This window comes from Diabrotica undecimpunctata, chromosome 3 (genome assembly GCF_040954645.1).
Source record: "Diabrotica undecimpunctata isolate CICGRU chromosome 3, icDiaUnde3, whole genome shotgun sequence".
In the NCBI taxonomy this organism is placed as follows: Eukaryota; Metazoa; Arthropoda; class Insecta; order Coleoptera; family Chrysomelidae; genus Diabrotica; species Diabrotica undecimpunctata.
In genome coordinates, this window is record NC_092805.1 from 159672012 (window position 1) to 159688817 (window position 16806).

A 16806-nucleotide genomic window follows, 5' to 3' on the forward strand; every position below is an offset into this window, starting at 1 on the left:
AGATTTAAATTGCTGATTTGTAAATACAAATACATCAAGTCACAAAACAAATATTGAGATCTGTGAATGACACATGGACAAATAAATATTATAGGTGGAAGTGGAAGTGTGCTGTGGCACACGTTGTAAAATGTCATGAATTATATTTCATAACCTTACTTAGAATCAACAATATATAATAAGTTTTGTCAACGAATATAGACTTTATATTTGTTGGTTTTGTATAGATATATACTTTTTAAGATGGTTGAACAAGACGTAGAGCTTGGTTTTCTTGAAAATTGTCAGCCATGGCAAGTAGAAAGTCGTTTGTTTCCTAGCAAAGTTGGAGGAAAACCAGCTTGGTTGAATTTACAGAAACTACCATCAAGTGAACATCTTCAGTGTAAGAAATGTCAAGAACCGTTAATATTTTTGTGCCAAGTTTATGCTCCCTATGAAGAAGAGCATAAGAACTTTATCAATAATTTTCACAGAACAATATTTGTATTTATATGTAGAAATGTTGAATGTTGTCAAAGAAACAATAGTGATAATATAAAAGTGTTTCGAAGTAATTTAAGAAGAGCTAATAAATTTTATCCCTATGATCCACCAGATGAAAATCCACAGCCTAGTTTCTCATTAGCCACTTGGCTTACATTATGTAATTTATGTGGTTGCATAGCTGAAAAACAATGTAGTAAGTGTAAGAAGGTTCACTACTGCACTAGACATCATCAAATATTAGATTGGAAAGAAGGTCACAAAACTGAATGTAATAACAGTAGTGAAAGTATTCCTAATAGTCGTAGTTGGAAACAGTCAAAGATTTTATTTCAAGAATGGGAAATTGTGATTGAACCTGAAGAGATAGATACTAAATGTTTTACAGAAGAAGAAGAATTGGAAAAATTTAAGCAATTAGAGATTGATGGAAAGATAGGTTCAATGGCAGACATCCCTGAAGAAGATTTAGAATCACATGCAGTTACTGATAGTGATAAGGTATTTTCCAAGTTCCAAAAAAGGGTGAAACATAATCCTGATCAGATGATAAGATATCGGATAGGTGGTCAACCGTTGTGGATTTCCATAGAACCTGTTCCAGAAAATATACCAGACTGTGAACTGTGCAAGGGTCAAAGACAATTTGAGTTTCAAATTATGCCACAGATGTTGTCTCAATTAAAAGAAAATGCTTTAGATTGGGGTATTTTAGCCATTTATACTTGTGAAAATAGTTGTTTTCTAGATGATAGTTATCATGAAGAGTTTGTGTTCAAACAAGATGTTGCAATAACAAATTAAACATACATAATTATAATAATCTTAAGACAATATATAAGTAATATAACAATTAAAATAAAATTTTATTATATATTACCTAAATACTATTGAGTTAAGTATTTTATATATATTTGTTCATTTCTTGAATTGATATATTTATATTCAATTCCATTACTGCCTCATATTTTTTCTATATTTAGTTTGTACTGGAGTTGTGATTTTTATTTTTAGTTGCACAGAATCCAACATACCAATAATTTCTGAAGAACTTGCTATTTGAAATGAAAAGAAAAACAAATGAAGCATTTTCAAACATTTTTCCTAAAACTATAATTTGCTTCTGTATCTAGTTAACTGTCCTCTCCACATCACTCGATATTGTGTTACAACTTTGCGAGGGAGGTCTAACAGAAGTAAAAATTTCAAAAAGGTTCTAAAACTGCTTTCTTGTTACAACTGCCTTTAAACTAGATATTTTTTTAGATGGAATTAAACAATTTGGATTTGATCACACACACCACATAAGTACATAAAGATATAATTTCCACCTACAAAATATATGAAGAAAAAGCAAAGTGTTGGCCAAGTGTCTCTGAATAAAAGAGATAGAGCTAGACAAGCCAAACACAACTTTAGCATAAACTACTCTAATTTTGAAGTAGATGCAAATTTACTTATCTGGATTGCTTCATAACAAGTAATAATAACACATCTGAAGATGTAAAATGGATACTGCTAGCAAACAAATGTTATTTTGGGCTAAACAAGCAGCTAAAAATAGATATTTAAGCCAAAAAACCAAACTAACAATATATAGAATGCTCTCCTAACAGTGCATGTGGGTCTGAAATATGGGCTATCTCCAAAACAGATACAAACTGAAATATGCTGGGAAAGGTTGAGGCTCAATTAGACTTGTAGTAGCAATCCATCCATCTCTTCAGATTAAGAATCAACGACTTCGTCCACTGCACCACCCTTCTCATCTCATCCCATTCCTCTTGCCACACTATTATGAACCTTTCCCTTTCTTCTTTTTTTAAACGTTCTGTTGCTATGTCTGCATTTCTTCTCTCGTATATTCTTCCTCTTTCCTTCACTAGCATGATCATCGTTATCACTGGGTGTATTCTGATGCACATGCTAGTGAAGGAAAGAGGAAGAATATACGAGAGAAGAAATGTAGACATAGCAACAGAACGTTTAAAAAAATGAATGGGATGAGATGAGAAGGGTGGCGCAGTGGAAACATGAACAGGGAGGAATAGAGGGAGAGAAGAATTCCGTCATAGTGGGAAAGTGCTAGAATGCGTGAATGAAAGATCGGGTGAATGCCGTGCCGATGTTGCGTCCCAATCAGGGCGATCCGGCCGGTAATTCACCGCAGAGGAGGGTGTTTTTTTAGCAGGTAGGTCTCTGGCATTGACGGCGATGGTGTGCGAACAACCCTAGCGCGCGGCATCGGATATCATCGTGGCCATGATGCAGGAGTCCTGCATAACCGAGGCTGGAAGGCGGTTCTGCCCACCTTCTAGGACAGAGGTATGTTTCGAACATTTGAACCACCCTCCCCTTATAAAAGAAGAAAAAAAAAAAGGCTTGTAGTACCACTGATGGTGATTAAACTACAATTTATTTTATTTTTCCTCAAATGATTATTGAATTTTTAATAAAATATCAAATTTAACTATAAATTAAAAGTTTAAATAAATTGAACCAAAGATTTATCACCTAAATTAGCTGTCACAGTATATTAAATTAGTCTCTGTATAGTAGTAGAGGTGTTTTCTTTCTACAACTAAATGTAATGCATCATCATATATGGGCATCACTCATTAATTGATATGTAATGAACTTTTGTAATTATATCTCAACAGTTTTACTTTGTCTATATAGAGAAACAACTATAGGTAACCATTATTTATTAAACAAAGTGATTTAACAACAATAAATAAATTAAGTGCAGTCTTTTTGACTAGAACATAATATCTAAATATAAGACTAATTTAAAAAACTGAAATGGACTGTCCAAACTCATTCTCGATTTGCTTTTCTTCTCTTAACTTCGTCTGTAGGAGTACACACTCCAGAACTCCAATTCTAACATCCATGTCTATGATTTCTGATTTTACTTTGGCAACAGATTTTTTTATGTTCACCAAAGGAGCTAAAACAAATAAACATTTTATCAAGAGGTAAAGTAGTAGATAAAATATTTATGGTGGTGAACCACTAAAATCAAATGCAGAAGAGAAAGGAAGATATCCAAACAAACAGATTAAAACTGATGATATATGAGCTGTCTTTAGAAATGCAGATAAAATTTATAATGGAAAATAAGAGCAATATGGAGGAAATAAAAATATAAATGAAAAGTCAAAAACTTCTGAACGTTAGAATAGTATAAAGCTCCATAACCAAGAATTAAAATACCTATACAAAATATCAAAACTACATTTATAAATTTCTAGCTACCTAATAGTAATTTTTATCAAATTAACAATGATGGAAATCTTAAGAAATGACTGTGACTAGATGCAAGTTTGATAATGTGGTAGCAACTTAACCTGTCTATGATGTCAGAGTATTAAATGCACAAATTCTATCAGCAGATGTATGAAAGTAGGGTAGTAATCTTTAATAATCACTGAAAAAGTAGGGATAAATAAAAACAGTGCCCTATATAAAGAAAATTGCTGTTTTGACTAAAACATGATGGACAATTAACCAATTTGCTATAGTATGATTGATGTATAGGCAGTTTTTAAAAATAAAACTGCAGATAGTAGACAGCCTATATAAAAGACGCCTAGGCTGACACACCTAAGAAATAAAATTTAGTTGATGAAGATCCTATATGCAGAACAAAGTGTGCCACATTAAACACTTATGTCAAAGGTAAATAAATACAATGAGATATGTTTGCGAAACTACCTAAACTACACGTTTCAGATTTAATAAAATTAATATACAGTCAGTAGTTATTCAATTCAGACATCTTCAAATTTTAGGACTGAAATATTTAACGAAATTTAAAGAATAGATAACATAAACATTAACATACTCACTTCCATCAGTCATAGAACTTCCCCTCTCCTCCATTTGTTGTTTAACTGTTTCTAATTTTTCTGTCAACTTGTGAAGTTCTCTGTTTCTTTCTGCAACTCCCGTGCTTACATTTTTGTATGTATCCTTCAATTTTGAAAGCTGGTCTTGTAGGCTGCGATACTCTTCTAAAATGCTTTCTAGTTCTCTATTGAAATATTTCTCTCTGTTACTCACTTTATCAAGAGTGGATGTTATTTCTTTATGTAATTTTTCTAATTGACCTTTAGCAATACTGAATGTATTATCGATGGTAGATTGGTGTTGTTTCATTTGTTCTAAGTGTGATCTCCAGTCTCTGCTGTCATTTTTGACAGTTACTTTTAGCATTGGTAAAACTCTTTCCACCTGAAAAATATTTTTATTAAAAATAAGGATTTAGTTACTAAAATGTAGCATGAATCAAGTATCCACTATACTACTCATAATAAAGCTGACGCTGCTGCAAAGCTATTAAGCCAATTACACTATAAAGAAACAGCATATACACAAAATATATCAAAACTCAGAAATATTGAAGATATGGATTTAATAATGGGAACAAATTATTTTGACATATGGTTTTCAAGCAACATGTAGAGACTTTAGATAATTGATTTTACTTTGGATGAAGAGAATAACAAAATTGTAGAAATCTTGAAATGAAGGGAAAAAAAGAAAAGAAGATCAACTCTTAGTAACGAAGATGGTATTTAAATGACAAATAAGAAATCTTCAAAGTTTCATTTAGAAGGATAATATCTTCCAATAATTAACCAAAATAAATGTTAACTACTTACTTCCAATTTCCAAGTTTCCTCATCAATATTTGACTTCAATTCTGTAACCTGTATTTCTTTCTTTGCTGGTTTTAGTTCATCTAACCGAAATATATTTTCTTCATCAGAATCATCTGAATATGCAGCTATCATCTCCTCCTCGATTCTGTCTAGATTTATTTCAGATTCGTCATCTAAAACTTCAGCTTCTTCCTCTTTCTCTTCAGGTGGTTTTGGTCTAGTAAAAAAAAATACCATTGAAATTAGAATTACTTGCTGTATAAATTCAATTCAAATGTTCAGTTGCATAAACTATGTTATAAACATAGTGATCCTACAGTGGGATCTTGTACTATTATAAATTGCAATTTTAGTTTACCTTTTAAGTATGATGTTGTTTTTAGTAAGTGCTATATTTGTTAAGTAGTCAAGTATTGCCACCACATATTCACCAACACCTTGTTTTAGTTTATTGGGAGAGAAATCAACTGCCATACCCTAAAAAAATCAGCTATTTAGAGAAGTAAAATTCACAAAAATTATGACTATTATTTATACCTGTACTATAACATAATTCTTGAAAGAAAAGTAAAATCTCAATATATTATATATTTTTAAATTATCTTGTCGGTTTTGACTAATTAAAAAATTTCTACTCTACCTTCCACTATATGTACTTTTATTTAGAAAGATAACTCTAGCTAATTGTAAGCCTCTTAATAAATGTTGTATACTAATTATTAAATAATTTTAATATATTATCAATAAAATAGTGTTTTTAAGTACTTGAATAAATTATTACATTTTGTTTCACTTCATTTATAATCCTATCAATAGTCTCATTAGGGTCATCAAATTCCTGAGGATTTTCAAATGGTTTTCCATTTTTCCTAATCAACCATGCAGCTAATAATGAAAACAGATAAAATTGTTCCCCTGGGTTTTTGGTTACTATGAAGTAATATCTAAAAATGATCAAAATAAATATTTCAAGAATCTGTATTTAGGTATCTATAATCCTATTACTTGTGTATTGGTTTAATTTTAAGGCCACTTAAAAATTCAGACTCATAGTTTAACAATTTTAACTTGTCTAATAAATCATCCATTTGCACATAAGAACTGAAAGACAATTCTTGGTCCTTATCAGATAAAATTCTGGTTTCATTTCGCATCATTTTTGCAGATTTAAAATTTTTTCAAAAGTATACCTATTTGTTTTGATTGTTGGTTTGTTTGTAATCAAAATTTCTAATGTCAATGTCATCAGTCATGATATTTTTGACAAATTTATAGATCTTTAAAGTGATTAAAAAGTTGCTGATATTGTGGCGCTAACTTAAAGATTTGGAGTATTTGGATAAGTTTAATTTGAATATAACAACGTTTTAAAAGTAGCAAAACGAAAAGAAAATAAATATATGACCTATATATGTAATGAAAATAAATGTTTAGCAATATCTCTTGTTAAAATGGACTAAATCAATATGTTTTGTTACTTTTAGCAAAGAATACACCACCCACATCAGTGGTGTATTCCTTGCTTTTAGACACCGTTCGGTGTTATAGATTTGAAACGATGCAGTGTATACTACCCCGTAGTCTGTTAGACAAAACATTTTATCAAAGAATATAGAGGCATATTATGCCTCTATATTTTTTGATTTCATACTAACTTGTAAAATTTATTGGAATACTAAATCCAGAAACAGATTCATTAGCTTAACAGCAATCGAAGTTCACTTAAAGTCTGAGTCGAGATGTTAATGACAACAAATATGAAGACAATCCATAATTTTAAAATGATCAAATTAAGAAACTATCTAATTTAAAAATTAGGTTTTATGAAAATTTTATTGGCTAATTTAACAAACAAAATTATGGACATATTGTTTGAAGCAATTTTCTTGTGACATCATTTTACAATTTACTATTTTTAATAAGCCACTATTTTATTTTAAATTAAGTTTATTTTGACCAAAGTGCAAATCGAAACGTCAAAATAAACTATTTAAAAGTAAAACTATTGCTTATGTACCTACACCACAGAAATTAATAACAAATGTTTATTATTCTCTGCCTACACCTTGTACCCTTAGGCATTTCCGAAATTATTAGTCATATTAGTTTTAGTTTACTTCGAATAGATGGCGAAAGCAGTAGAATGGTGTCAAAAACATTATAATAAAAACAAAGACAGATACACCAACAATGGCATGGCTCATCTGAATACGTTCGGGTGTCATGTTTATTAAATTTTAAATAACATTAAAAATGTGAATTAACTAAATACTATAGTATGAGTCGTTGTGCCAAAACAGTCGTAATACTTTTATTTGTTTTTATTTGTAGTACGTACGTATTGTCGTTGCTTTCGGGTTTCGGAGAAAAAATCTTTTCTGGAGAATTCAATGAAGTAGAGATCTGGCTAAAACAAAATCAACTGGAACAATATACTGGATTGTTTAAGCAAAAGGGTAAGATTTTTTACATTATATATCATTTTAGTACAAAGACAATGTAAAAATTGCTTTCAGTTTAAGCTTTTTGACCCACTTCAAATCATATGAAGAGTGTGCTTGAAATATTAATGTAAGGAGTTGCGTCATTGAAGTAAATATATACATGTTTTCATAAATCGTGGGCTTAATATTAAATTACTAGTGTCAACAGAATTTTAAATGATTTTTCGCATATTAAATATGTTTGCTTTTACATAAAGGCAACCTGCGATATTTATAAATGCTTATATTTGGTGTTGAAAATACCAGATATTCACGTTCCTTCCAGCGTTACAAAAGATGATTTTAAATTAATGTTTCTAAAAATTTATTAATGAGAACTACAACATTTCATAACACAAATTTACACACTTTTTAAATAATTAATCTGATGTTGATGTTTGATAGTTGTTTAGGTTGATTTTTTAAAATTACGCCTATCAACCACGAATGTTATTAGCGGAATAATAATTTTGTGTAATATGTTTGTTTGTCTTGTTATTATCATATTCAAACGATTAGGGTACCTCCAATGAATACATATCCAATGAACATGATCATTTATGTTTAAAAAAATCCTTGCAAACTGGCTGAGTTTTCATTCCGTAAGTTGACGGTTCTGCCCACTGCGTTTCCGAGAAGAATGTTGAAAATGTTATTTTCCATCCTATTGTATAATATTATACATTATATTATATATTATATAATAAATCGAGGAGTGATGTGATAGATGGTGTTACTTTAAAATTTGAGAAGTGCCTTAAAAAATAAATAATTCTTGTTTTGGTTGCCAGTATTTCATGAAATTGTCTCACATCCACATTCTTCTTGATAACCAACTACAATCGAGAAATCAAGATAGAGTTCAAAAGCAAAAGGTCTCAAATGCAATATAAATGAAGAAATATTGACAACACTATACGGGGCATCATTTCTGAAGACATAATTAAAACGCGGCTAAAAGAAAGATTCTTTTTTGCTGAAGTGACGAATTTGAAATCTTCCTGAAATTGTTCTTGTGGTATTTTGATTATCGTAAGAAACTAGTTTTATTCTGTGATGTGCCTATAAAGCCAGACCTATTATCTTTTTCTGTTTATCAATATTTTATGTCTTACATTACATTACTTATTAACATTACGTAATTTAATCTCCCCGAAAAAACAAATAATTCAAGCGAGTTGACTATCTGAGCCCATTTCAGTATGGCTCGAGATTTGACTTCAAATGCATAGGAAAAGGTTAGACGCGGTCCTGTTTTTGTCCTGTTTAAATTTTATTGTTTAGTGTTGAGGAAAAATGAACAAGATTTTAGTGAAAACTCTTTCGCTTGAGAAGAAAATTCAAATCAACAAACTTAGTAGACCACTTCCAGATCTGAATATAACAATTACAAAGAAAGCTTCAACATCTAGCTCTTATTCTAGCTCTATCTATATATCTAAATTTTAAAGGCTGTGTAAGGAAGTTTAATAGAAATATTTATTTAAAAAATAACTAAATTTGTGGATGTGATAACAAAATACATTTTTCTGATTTAGTGCATATTTACGAGAAAATAAAAACTCATGAAAATAACAGAATTAACAAATAAGTGAGTTTTTCGGGAATTAACAGATTTTAGTTCTCAATTAGATACCGATTTGAAGGATCATTTTAATAAAGCAACAATATTTAAAGGGATCTCTAAAAGTATACAAAATGAATTATTGGACTGTATTCTTGGCGTTTACCATGATGAGGTGACTAAAGAAATTAACAAATCAAATTATGTAGCTGTAATTGCCGATGAAACTACAGACGTCGCTACCGAATTTCAGTTAGACATTATATTACGATATATTGCCTTCAATAAGTAGAAAGTTTTTGGAAATTTGTAAATCCTCTCGGACAGGATGCCATTCCAATAGCAAATTGTATTTTAAATGAAATTAATCCTTTAATCAGTGACGTGACAAATAAGATAATAGCGCAAAGTTATGAAGGAGCGTTAGTAATGAGCGGAGGTTTAAAAGGGGTACAATAAATAAAGATAAATATCCATTTGCAATAGGTAGAGTATTTTATATGGTCGCCTGAGTGCATATTCAGAGGAGCTTCTTGGCGAATATTAAAGTGGTTTTAGGCCTGGTCGATCAACAACAGACCAGATCTTTGTGCTAAGGCAAATACTGGAAAAAACCAATGAATTCAATATCGACACATACCATCTTTTCGTCGATTTTAAATCGGCCTATGATAGTGTCCTAAGAAATAAATTGTATGAAGCCATGGATGAATTCTACATCCCCGATAAACTGATAAGATTGGTTAAGGCTACAATGCGTAAAGTTGTTTGCAAAGTCGAAATACAGGGCGAAAAAACACAGGCATTTCTCGTCTCCTTTTCAACATAGCTCTGGAAAAGGCGGTCAGGGATGCCCAAATAGACAACAGAGGAAACATTTTTAATAAATCATCCCAAATTTTGGCATATGCAGATGATGTTGACCTAGTTGCCCGCACAACACGTAAGCTAGAAGAAATGTATACCACCTTGTCAAACGCCTCAAGAAATATGGGACTGCAAGTAAATGAGAAAACTAAGATAATGGCATCAACACCCAACAATAGAGCCAGAAACATCGGCCACCAATTCACGGTTGATAACTCTACCTTTGAAGTGGTGGACAAATTCACATACTTAGGCTCTCTGATCACCAAGGAAAACGTCATGACGGAAGAAATCAAGCGAAGAATAATCCTAGCAAACAAATGCTATTTTGGACTGAGTAGACATATGAGTAGCAGAAACTTAAACCAAAAAACATATACAAAACAACCAGTGTTGACATATGGGTCGGAGACATGGACCATTTCCAATGCAGATGAAAACCTCCTGCTTATATTTGAACGAAGGATCCTGAGAAGAATATTCGCTTGCGTCTGTGAAAAGGGTATTTGGAGAAGGGGGTACAACTACGAGATATATCACAGATATAAACATATATTTGGTGGTAAAGACGTAGTATCCCTTATAAAAATAGGAAGACTAAGATGGGCAGGACATCTGGCAAGATCACAGCAGAACAACCCTCCTAGAAAAATCCTTATGTCACAACCTGTGGGAAGTAAAAGTAGGGGTAGGCTAAAACTCAGATGGAGGGATGGTGTAGATGAGGATGGTAGAAAAATAGGCGCAGCAAACTGGCAACAGTTGGCAATGGATAGAACTGACTGGCGTAATAGACTTGGGAAGGTCGAGGCTCTTTTATAGGGCTGTAGCACCAATGATGATGATGCTGATCCATTTGCAAAATATGTGCATTGCTATGCACATCAGATGAATCTTATGATGAGCAGTGCGGCTTCAATTAATGCGTCTGTTCGGATTTTTTTTCGTTCATTTAACTGAGATTTGTTCTTTTTTTACTACTGTAGGGGAAAGGATGAGGTATCTGGTTCGATGATTTAGAAGCAAACATTTGAAAAATTATATTCTCACCTTCCTACATTTGGTAGATAAAAATAGACGCAACCCTCAAAGGACCAGCGGCCAATAGGTCGCAAAATTGCGGATTATTAATAATTTATTTTTTTTTATTGTATAATGGCTTTGGCATAGCCAATTAGCCAATTAATAATGTAGTAAATAGTAATATTGAAAATAGAATAATTAAAATAAGATTTCCGGTAGAAATATTTTTATTTTATTATTTACAAAAATAAATGGCAGTATCGGAATTGCCAACAAATCACCTTTTTTAATGATAATAAAAAAAATGTTCAAATAAGATACACAACTGTTCATATTAATTGTTCTTAAAACTAAAAAAAATGCGATTTATAGAGCCAAAAAATTTAGTAGTATATCCGGAAACCCTGTAATTTGTCGGACCCACATTTACGAGATATTGGCACAAAAACTGTCGATTTTCTTCTGTATTAAAAAATAATTATTATATTAAAATAATTTCAGGTACTTACATATTAGATGCACTAACACTGAATTTAATTAAGTTAACTATTTAATAAAATAAAATGAACTTGAAATCTGCTTCTATTTGAGAAGCTAAAAAAAGGGACTTTGACTTGCGTGCTTCTATTTGAAAAGGCAAACACGAAGTGTTTTAACAGTTATTGACCAACCAGACTCGGAGCTAGTAGAAACCTATGAATCTGTTACTCAGAAAAGGCGACGTTCTTCACTCGTCCTCATTCCGATATATCTGTTTCAATTAATAAAAAAATAGAAGCATTGGCTTGATTTACTTTTACAGAACGTCTGGTAGCTACCGCATTATTTATGAAAGAACATTTTAACGAATAGGTAGATCATGCTTTTCTAGCTAGATGTAGCTAGATCAAGCTACATCTTGCTTTTCTTCACGAGCAACCTGCTTCAGTATATTGTGAAGGATTCACTAACACAAGCGTTAAACTCTTTTTGGCTTTCGGAGGACTTCCATGTAAGACTGAAGATCTACGAAAAATCCTTCTAGAATTTAACGATGCCTGTTGAATTGGTCCAACTGAGGTGGAATCTGATCTTGCTCCTTTCTCACTTCGGAAAGAATTATTCACCTGCAAAAATCAAGGGAAAGTCACCGAAACTACTATTCCGTTGCCTCTCCAAAACGATTTTTTTAAATAATATGACGTGTTCTGTGGGACTAGAAACCTCAAATTATAGTGATGACAACTCTAGCATGGTCTGATTAATATTCGTTCTATAAGATATAAAACAGATGAACTATTTTTGTTTCTAGAGGAATTAGGATTTCCCCCGATAGTTGCAGTTACGGAGCACTGGCTTGAAGTCAACGAGCCTTTTAATTCTTTCTACAAATAATGATTTCTCTCCTATAACAAAATATGACTTTCTGTTAAATGAAGCCTTTTTTTAGTTTTCATTGGTTTATAACAAGAATCTTAATCTATACATTATTTGCATTTATAGATCACCTGATTCGTCCATGGAACTATTTTTTCCTAACCTGCTACATTTGTTAGACGACCTGGCCAATAAAAGCAGAAAAATTCTATGGGCGGCTTGAATATTAATTACGCTGTTGCTTGTGCTACCCAATTATCCTTGTTCAATATATTCGAATCGTATGGTTTCACAATGCACGTTAATTCTCCTACAAGAATTACTAAAATAACATCTACCATAATTGATTATATTGTCTCAGATTTCTCACCCCTTGATGGACGCTCTACTACTATTAATGCAGGACTATTATTGATCATGAAGCAGTATATACCAAGTTTAACACTCTTAACAAACCATCCTCGCAAACCCAACCTTTAGGTAGGATTTTTTCCGCTCAGAACTTTCGTAAGTTCCAAAATTTGTGCTTGACTTCTGGGTGACACTTTCTCTCTATGGACGTGCACTATAATTTCAGTGATTTTTTAGATAGGCTTGTCCGCATTTTTAATAAGGCATTTCCTTTAATTACAATTAAGTCAAATATCACAAACCTGGACTACCAAAGGTATCCGCATAGCAGCCAAGAATATGCGTTCACTACTGTACATCAAGAAATTTACTACCAACGTCTTTGTCACTGAATATATCTTTAAGTACAGAGGAACCTATCTAAAACTTATTAAAACAGCTGAAAAATTGTACTATCAAAATCATCTGGGAAGCTCTAAAAATATTGCAAAAGAAACTTGGTTCATAATAAACGATCTTTGAAATAAAACTAATACAGCTCAAATATTTTCTCTTCCAAACCCTTAAAATCTAAAAGAATACTTCGTTCATGTGAGTAAAAATATAACATTAACTATTTCGCCACAACAAGATCCTATGTCCTATCTCCCCAATTCAAAAAAGTCTCGAATTCATTCTTTATAAGACCAATTGATAAATCTGAACTGATCCAAACAATCAGTAGTATCAAAAGCAAATCTTCCTGTAGTACTGATGGACTATCCATAAAAATTTTATTAAATCTTCAAAAAAATGTGTTTGAAGTCCTGGTCTCACTAATTAATGATTCGTTTGAAAAAGGTATATTTCCAGAGTGTCTAAAGACAGCCATTATTATTCCTCTTAATAAGGGTGGTGAAAAATCGAATGTCTGCAACTACAGAGCTATTGTCTTACTACCGGTCCTATCCAAAATTATTGAGAGACTTATAAAAGCACGACGTATGTCCTTTCTCGTTGAAAACGTTCGGCTTTTTATATAAAAAATGTACCAGTGATGCTATGATTTCTGTACTACATGAGGTCTATCAAGCACTTAACAATAATCTTTACACTGTCACTGTTTTTTGTGACTATGCCAAAGCTTTTGATTGATTAAATCACGACATTTTGATAAAAAAACTAAATTTCTACGGAATTTGAGGTATTTCTTTAAATTGGTTCAAGTCTTACTTGAGGAATAGGAAACAGCTAGTTAGAGCAAATGATACTGACTCTAATCACAAAAGCATTATATGTGGAGTACAACAAGGTTAAGTATTGGGTCCTCTACTTTTCCTTTATAAATGACATCACTAACTGAAAAGTCGATGGAAAATTTTCTCTTTTTGCTGATGATACCAGTATCACCTAGAGGAACTCTAATATTGCAACTTTTCATGCAACAATAACTTCTGATCTACTTAAAATAAAAACCTGGTTCGACTCTAATTTACTCTCTTTTAACGTGGATAAGACTTATTTGGTGGACTTATCCACTAAGACGTGGATAGATTTATCCTATAAAGGTGTTCTTCAACCCTTGCTTCTTAATAACAGCCAGATCATTATCGTTGATTCTGTAAAATTTTGTTGGTATTTTTATAGACAGCAACCTTAAATGGTCCCTTCATATCGATTTGTTAAGTACGAAACTAGCCTCAGCCTGCTATGCAATAAGATCTGTTTCGCAGGATATCAATTTAGCATCTTCCAAAATAAGATTTTATATCTTCCAAAATTTTAGAAACCGTTGAGTTTCTAAAATTTAGAAATAGTTTAGAAAAATATTGACTAAAAAAGGATACCAAATGGGAGAAAAACAACGTAAATAATCTGCTATGCAGACGACGAAATACTTATCTCTAAAAGTGAAGATGATTTACAACGTATGCTGCACCAATTTAATATAACCCCCAGCAAATTTAACATGTTAATTTCCCTAAAAAAGACAAAATGCATGGCTAGAACAGCAAGTTTTCTAAGATGTAGATTAGATATGGAGGGTCAGATAATAGAACAATTTAAACTTGTTGTTGTTGTTTGTTTGTTTGTGTTTATATGACTGCGGACACTAAATCCATTCGCCGATCTTACAATTTTTACTCATTTTTTCATTAGTCATTGTTTCGTATACAATCTTATCCTAATTCTAGTAATAGATTATTTATTTGGAATTCTACCATAGCCAAGTTTATCTCTTAAACGCATTGAATGCAGACCAATGTCTTTGTCACTGAATATGTCTCCAAGTACAGAGGAACCTATCTCGAACTTATCAAAATAGCTAAAAAAATGTACTATCAGAATCGTCTGGAAAGCTCTAAAAATCTTGCAAGAGAAACTGGATCCATAATAAACGATCTTCGAAATAAAACTAACTTATTCTCCGTTCATAAATTGTTGAGAGGACGAAATGTGCCTCAAACTCATAAAACGAACGTAAACCATAGGCGTTCCTGAGGTGTTTATTTATTAAATAATAATATAAGATTTTTTAATACTGTTATATATATAATATTAATAATATTTTAATACTAATATATTTAGCAAAAAAACAATCAAAACTTTCACGGCTAATGTTATGTAATTATATTATATTAATAAAAATAAGAATTTAACCATTAACAATTTTGTAAATAAGAATACCTTATCTCTTTGGATATTTCAATACTAATCTTCGCGTTTAATCACTTTACTAGAAAACCTGGAATTCATATCCGAAGGTACTATTCGTTGCAAGATAATTAGGATGGAATTCCCCAGATTTTTAATAATATAATGGGTATGCTTTGGCCACGTGCCTCGTTTGTTCAGTTTATATTCGAAACTTAACTTAAAAGGGTGAAGTTATTACGAACGAAAACAATTTTTTTGTTTAGTACGTTTTTGATCGCATGTAATTTACGGCTCGTCGGTGTGTCCGCGTCTACGGCAGTAATTAGCGTCTCGAGTATTTCTTTTGCGAATTATATGCAGTGCGTGAGTGATTTTTTATTTCATATACCTACGAACATATACGTACCTTTCGCTCGTGCTCGTTTTGTTGGATTGTTTGTGATGGCTTCATCATCAACATCATCAAGTTTTACACCGGTACTGTTGCGTACAGTCAGTAAGTCTGTCTATTCACCAAGAGAGAAGACTAGTGTCCTGAATGTTCACGATGCTCTGGTTTCTCAGAATCCCACAAACACTGTTCGCAACATAGTCGAAAGTTGTGCCAACATGACTGGCGTAGGAGAGTCAACTATATGTAGGTTCCTATCAGAAAGAAAAAAACACGGTATAGCTAACCCAAACACAAACGAACACTTAAAGAGAGGGAAAAAGCCTATTGAAATTGATGAATTTGCCAAAAATGGTATTCGAAGGAAAATTCATGGATTTTTTTTCAAAAAAGAAATACCAAACCTAAACAAAATTTTACAAGAAGTTAGAGACGACCCGGATTTGCCTCATATCGGACGAACTAAATTGTGGCAAGTTTTAAAAGAATTAAATTTCCGGTGGGAGAAATCAGACCGAAAATCACTTTTGATTGACCGTGAGGAGATAATATGTTGGAGAAGAAATTATCTAAGATCCATACGAAAATTCCGGGCTGAAGGAAGGCCCATCTTCTACCAGGATGAAACGTGGATAAACTCAGGTCATACTCTAAAAAAAATTTGGTCAGATAAAAATATATTAAGCTCCAGGCAAGCCTTTATGGAAGGTTGGTCTACTGGTATCTCCCCACCTTCTGGTAAAGGCAGTAGATTAATAATTTCTCACATTGGCAGTGAAAAAGGATTTGTTAAGCATGGTTTGTTGGAATTTCAGTCCAAAATCACAAAAGACTATCACGAGGAGATGGCAGCTGATGTTTTCGAAGAGTATTTTGAGCAGATGATTGAACACATACCACCAAATTCAATTATAGTATTAGATAATGCACTTTATCATTCACGACTAGTAGAAAGACTTCCAACGACTGCGTGGAAGAAAC

General features: G+C 32.1%; 3 protein-coding genes across 3 annotated transcripts in view; 2 read left to right on the forward strand and 1 right to left on the reverse strand.

The window, feature by feature from the left end:
* Positions 1 to 106: 106 nt before the first annotated feature.
* On the forward strand, positions 107 to 2345 carry Zfrp8 (Zinc finger protein RP-8). Its single transcript, XM_072527324.1, has one exon. The coding sequence runs from the start codon at positions 244 to 246 to the stop codon at positions 1288 to 1290; it is 1047 nt and encodes a 348-aa protein (XP_072383425.1). The 5' UTR covers positions 107 to 243; the 3' UTR covers positions 1291 to 2345.
* A 502-nt stretch (positions 2346 to 2847) lies between these two features.
* On the reverse strand, positions 2848 to 6379 carry IFT57 (intraflagellar transport 57). Its single transcript, XM_072524972.1, has 6 exons — positions 6159 to 6379; positions 5935 to 6097; positions 5512 to 5630; positions 5154 to 5370; positions 4338 to 4722; positions 2848 to 3436 (listed from the first exon to the last, which is right to left on the reverse strand). The coding sequence occupies exons 1-6, from the start codon at positions 6308 to 6310 to the stop codon at positions 3276 to 3278; spliced, it is 1197 nt and encodes a 398-aa protein (XP_072381073.1). The 5' UTR covers positions 6311 to 6379; the 3' UTR covers positions 2848 to 3275.
* A 931-nt stretch (positions 6380 to 7310) lies between these two features.
* Positions 7311 to 16806, forward strand: part of LOC140437678 (apoptosis-resistant E3 ubiquitin protein ligase 1) — a 159823-nt gene continuing 150327 nt past the window's right edge. The window contains exon 1 of the mRNA XM_072527325.1: positions 7311 to 7609. Within this exon, the coding sequence (XP_072383426.1) occupies positions 7432 to 7609 (178 nt within the window). The 5' untranslated portion in view covers positions 7311 to 7431. The remainder of the gene's footprint in view (positions 7610 to 16806) is intronic.

Excerpts from the sequence above, each read along its gene's own strand:
- Zfrp8 (XM_072527324.1), top strand. The coding sequence starts at position 244 with ATGGTTGAACAAGACGTAGAGCTTGGTTTTCTTGAAAATTGTCAGCCA.
- IFT57 (XM_072524972.1), bottom strand. The coding sequence starts at position 6,310 with ATGATGCGAAATGAAACCAGAATTTTATCTGATAAGGACCAAGAATTG. Across the intron at positions 5,631-5,934 it reads TAAATGAAGTGAAACAAAAT|GGTATGGCAGTTGATTTCTC; the intron begins GTAATAATTTAT and ends TGATTTTTTTAG. Across the intron at positions 4,723-5,153 it reads AGGAAACTTGGAAATTGGAA|GTGGAAAGAGTTTTACCAAT; the intron begins GTAAGTAGTTAA and ends AATATTTTTCAG.